The 4,081-nt window shown below is 52.5% G+C and overlaps 1 protein-coding gene across 1 annotated transcript; it reads right to left on the reverse strand.

Moving 5' to 3' along the window:
• Nucleotides 1–547: 547 nt before the first annotated feature.
• LOC123169376 (uncharacterized) lies at nt 548–2,773 on the reverse strand. Its single transcript, XM_044587212.1, has 3 exons — nt 2,162–2,773; nt 1,679–1,967; nt 548–927 (listed from the first exon to the last, which is right to left on the reverse strand). The coding sequence occupies exons 1-3, from the start codon at nt 2,639–2,641 to the stop codon at nt 887–889; spliced, it is 810 nt and encodes a 269-aa protein (XP_044443147.1). The 5' UTR covers nt 2,642–2,773; the 3' UTR covers nt 548–886.
• Nucleotides 2,774–4,081: the final 1,308 nt, after the last annotated feature.

Genomic DNA, 4,081 nt, shown 5'->3' on the forward strand with positions numbered 1-4,081 from the left:
GAGGGGTTGATGCCTGCGGGCGGTGATATTCCCATTTCCTCCCTCTAGATGTTATGTATTTGTGTATTCAAGGACCATATTGAAGCATTTCTCAAGTTCCGATGCAAATTGGAGGACCAAATGTGTAGTTTTCACTGTATGGACTCGAAGAGGAGGTACTGAATAAGCAAAAGAAGGCAGCCCCATTGAAACGAGGGGTTGAAATCGGTGGCCTTTGTGTGTTCTTAATTTTTTTTTTGCGAAATAGTACTAGTTTCCTCTTTAATTAGCCGTGCTGTGCCTGTAAGATGTTTGTTGATTTGTCTAGCCGTGGCGTCCACCTGAGAATCCACCTGAGTGTCCAGCGTACAGGGAGGGTAGTGAGAGACTCTAAAGGACCTGATGGTTAATACCCACGATTATTATAGTGTTGTGGGATACTATAACCTGAGAACAGTGTAATTTGCAGAAACTAGTATTCTTACGGTGTTGTGGGATCCAATTTTGTTCACATGTTATTCAATTCTTTTACAACAGCCTAAACCAAATGTTCAGAACTCTGTCAAAATAAAAATTCATTTTCTGCTGATGGACTGAAACCTGAAAAGGCACAGTTAAAGTGGAGTGCTCAATTAACTTCTGCGACACCTAAAAGAAATGCACTCGGCAGCAGCGCTGAAGCAGCAGCCAGAAGAAGAAGCAAACATTACGAACCAATGTTCACACTGGTTCTGAAGTTCAGAACCACAGTGGTTCCTCCTGTCTGGAAAATGAATCAGTTTCAGCTAGCAGAATCACAAGAGCTGCTGGGGTTTCCCTAAACCTATATCTCAATGCAAAATGCAGTTCTGAGTTCTCATGTCATCGTGTCAGAGGCGACGGTCGGGAGTCCTGCTCTTATCCTTTTCTACTCTGCACCGACATCCGGGTACCGCAGCTCGACGTTGGCTGAATTAGAACAGAAACTGAGGAAGTCAGGCACCATGTCACAGGTGATACCACCACTGGAAAATATTAATAACTTAACTAGCTTTTATGAAATACTATAGTATACAGCCTGAATTTGGTTCAAAACATTTACAATATGCTAAATCAAACAGAAATCGGTATCTTAACTATGACGCCAAAAGCATGACTTGACCGATTAGGGTTTCTAAGTTCCAAAGTTTCTACCAAATGGGAAACTAAATTATATGTATCAAGGACCATATGACACCAATACTTTCTGTATCGATGTTAAAATGACTTTCTCCCAAATAACCAACTAGCTTCAGATCACTGTTTTGTAAACCCCTACTGTTTCATTTAGTGTCTCTCTGAAGAAATCTGAACATTACTTTCCATTTAACTTCTACTTTCAAGTTCACACCTTACTAAATCTGAACATCACTTTATGTAGTGCTGTGGGATACATCTTGAATTTTGTTCACACCTTACTCAAAACAATTAGAGATCAGTGTCTTCTCTGTAAAGCTAAACTAGGATGACTGAAACAGATTTGGGTTTTCAAGTTCCAAAGTTTCAGACCACTTTCTAGCATTCAACTACTTCTACTTATATCAAACACAACAGTTCAAACAAACTCCCAAGTCTTACCTGAACCAGAGTAGCAGCAGTTTCAGTAAACTGTTTTTGGGATTAATAACAGTTTCAGTACACAAGCTGGGGACATGGAGATGAGTAGGAGAGGGCCTCTCACCTGGGGCTGGCTCCCCGGCCATGAGGACGACGATGTAAAGGGTCCGCGTGCGGCGGGGTAGGTTGACGACGAGTGGGGTAGGCCGCCCGTTAGTGCCCTCCTGGACGCACATGACGAGGTCGTTCATGCCGATGCCTATCTCGCTGGCCAGCTCGCTCCTCAGGCGGAACACAGACCTCCCCTTGAACCCCAACGCAGCCCAGAAGAAGGGGCCCCCATCGGCGCCCGCCGAGGCGTACACGATCCACCGCCGCGGCAACAGAACGTCCAGGCCTCCGGCGAGGGGGAGCTGCAGTTGAGTCTCGTTGTCAGGGTGCAAAGCGGAAATGCCAAGTTGCGAACAGAGATGGAAGACGTCAAGAAACAGAGATGGCAACCAAGAACTGCTCCCAAGAAACGCAAATTTTGCAAGATGCCAAGAACAGAACCATGAATTTCTCCCAAATACGCGCAAATTCTGGAAGAATCAAGAAGCGGGCTCACCTCAGGCATGCCCTCCCTGGCGGGGATGCGCTCCACGACCCAGTGCGTCATCGTGCTGACGGTGTCGAAGTCGTCGACGCTGGCGCCGTTGTTCCAGGGGAGGTACTTCCCGTTGGCGCGGAGGAAGCGGCCGCTGGCGTGGCGGAGCAGGATGTAGTCCCCGCTCCCGAACCTGACGGGCTGCCACCTGACGTCCTCCTCCTCCCGTTCGTCGTAGTCGCGCTGCTCGACGCGGCGCCCGCAGTGGCCTAGCGGCGCCGGTGCGTCCATGGCCGTCAGGTAGCCGCCGTAGGCGGCGCTGTGGAGGAGCACGTACTGGGCATCGTCATCGCCTTGGAACAAGTGCACCGCCCACGCCGCGTTCATCGACGCCCGGGGCCGGCGGAGGGAGACGCCACGGCCGTCCTTGTCGGCGTGCAGGTACATGCCGTGCTCGCGGCTCCGCAGCCGCACGTGGTGGCCGTCCTGGAACTGCTCCATCTGTCGATGGGCGCTGCGCGGTGGAGGTGGGGATGATGGGTTCTTGGTTTCTTGGAGCTCCGGCGAGGGGAAGCGAAAGCTGTTGGTTGCGACGGTTACGTTCGGGCGCCAAGGCGGGGGAGTATTTCAAAGAAGGTCCATACGCCCTCGCCGTGCGGACATGGGCCTGTGGGCGATTTTTCTCGGCACAGCCCACGCTCCTGAGCCTCCTGCACAGGCCCACACGACTTGTTTCCTTCCCAAAACAGGCTTTCGCCCCCACAACAAGAGTATAGGAGTAGTGAATCAAACCTCGCCGAATTTGATACAAAATGCTGAGAAAACTCTCTTGCAAAGAAGATAAAAAAAGGCCAACGCTAGGTGCCAATGCGCCGGCCCAAATTTGGGCCGGTCCCGCGCTAGCCGTTGGATGTCATGTCCCTCAGCCGTTGGATCTCCTTCTTCCACCTCTCGTTGACCTCTCTATCGCTGCAAAATACACCCTGCAGGAGTCGCGCGTCGCCACCCCCCCTGGCTGCACTCGCCGTCCTCCTCCCCCGCTACACCCGTCTCTGGTCGTCCTCGCCGGCCACCGCTCCCTCGCCAGTCGTCCTCACGAGCTGCAAAAAGGCTGTTTGCAGCTCCCTGTAGACATCTTTTCCAGCATGGATGGCCGCCCCTCGTCGCGTTCTATCAACTACCTGTGAGCTTGTAGCACTCGTCACCACGGTCGCTGCTCGCCGGACCGGTGGTCGCAGTTCATAGCTCTGGCCAGTCACCGGTTGCAGCACCTCAGCTTCGCCCCATCGTAGCAAATTTTCTTGTCGGTTGTAGCACTTTTGGTCACTGGTTGTAGCACACTTGGGGGTCGCCGGCCATGGTCGGGGAGTGGGCGCTAGTTCTAGCAAAACACAACAGGCTGGTTGTAGCAAAACTGGCGATGGGTTGCAGCTTGGCCGTAGCCGGTTGTAGCTTTTCACGTTGTTTGTAGCTTATGTCGCCTCCGGTTGAAGCCTTTTCTGTTCCCAGTTGAAGCTTTTTCCATCAACGGATGTAGCTTTCTTAGACGCCGGTTGCAGCTTCTATGGGGCCGACCCAGCTTTCGTCGTCCCTTCGGTTGAAGCTTTTTCTCTCGCTGGTTGCAACACCTGTGGTCGCCTTCACCAGCTCTGGCGGATGCTGGTTGTAGCACCTTCTTCAGGTGCAGCTCCGCCCATGGACGCAACTTCGCCGGCCACGTCCGTTGCAGCTCCAGCCGTCACGGAGCAGTAGTAGATGGAGGTGAGAGAGGGAATAGAGGGGAGGACGCTGGCTCGGGGGTTGGCTTCGGGGGTGCTCGCCGGAGAAGAAGAAAGGGGGGAGGGGGAGAGGGCTCGTCGGAGGAGATCGCCGAGCAGGACTTCCATGGCAGCTAGGATGAGGGGAGAGAAAAAAGACCAGGTGAAAGGGAAGGAGAAGGAT

Source organism: Triticum aestivum, chromosome 7D (genome assembly GCF_018294505.1).
Source record: "Triticum aestivum cultivar Chinese Spring chromosome 7D, IWGSC CS RefSeq v2.1, whole genome shotgun sequence".
NCBI classification, from domain to species: domain Eukaryota; kingdom Viridiplantae; phylum Streptophyta; class Magnoliopsida; order Poales; family Poaceae; genus Triticum; species Triticum aestivum.

Excerpts from the sequence above, each read along its gene's own strand:
- LOC123169376 (XM_044587212.1), bottom strand. The coding sequence starts at position 2,641 with ATGGAGCAGTTCCAGGACGGCCACCACGTGCGGCTGCGGAGCCGCGAG. Across the intron at positions 1,968-2,161 it reads CCAGGGAGGGCATGCCTGAG|CTCCCCCTCGCCGGAGGCCT; the intron begins GTGAGCCCGCTT and ends ACTCAACTGCAG. Across the intron at positions 928-1,678 it reads GGCCGGGGAGCCAGCCCCAG|CCAACGTCGAGCTGCGGTAC; the intron begins GTGAGAGGCCCT and ends GTTCTAATTCAG.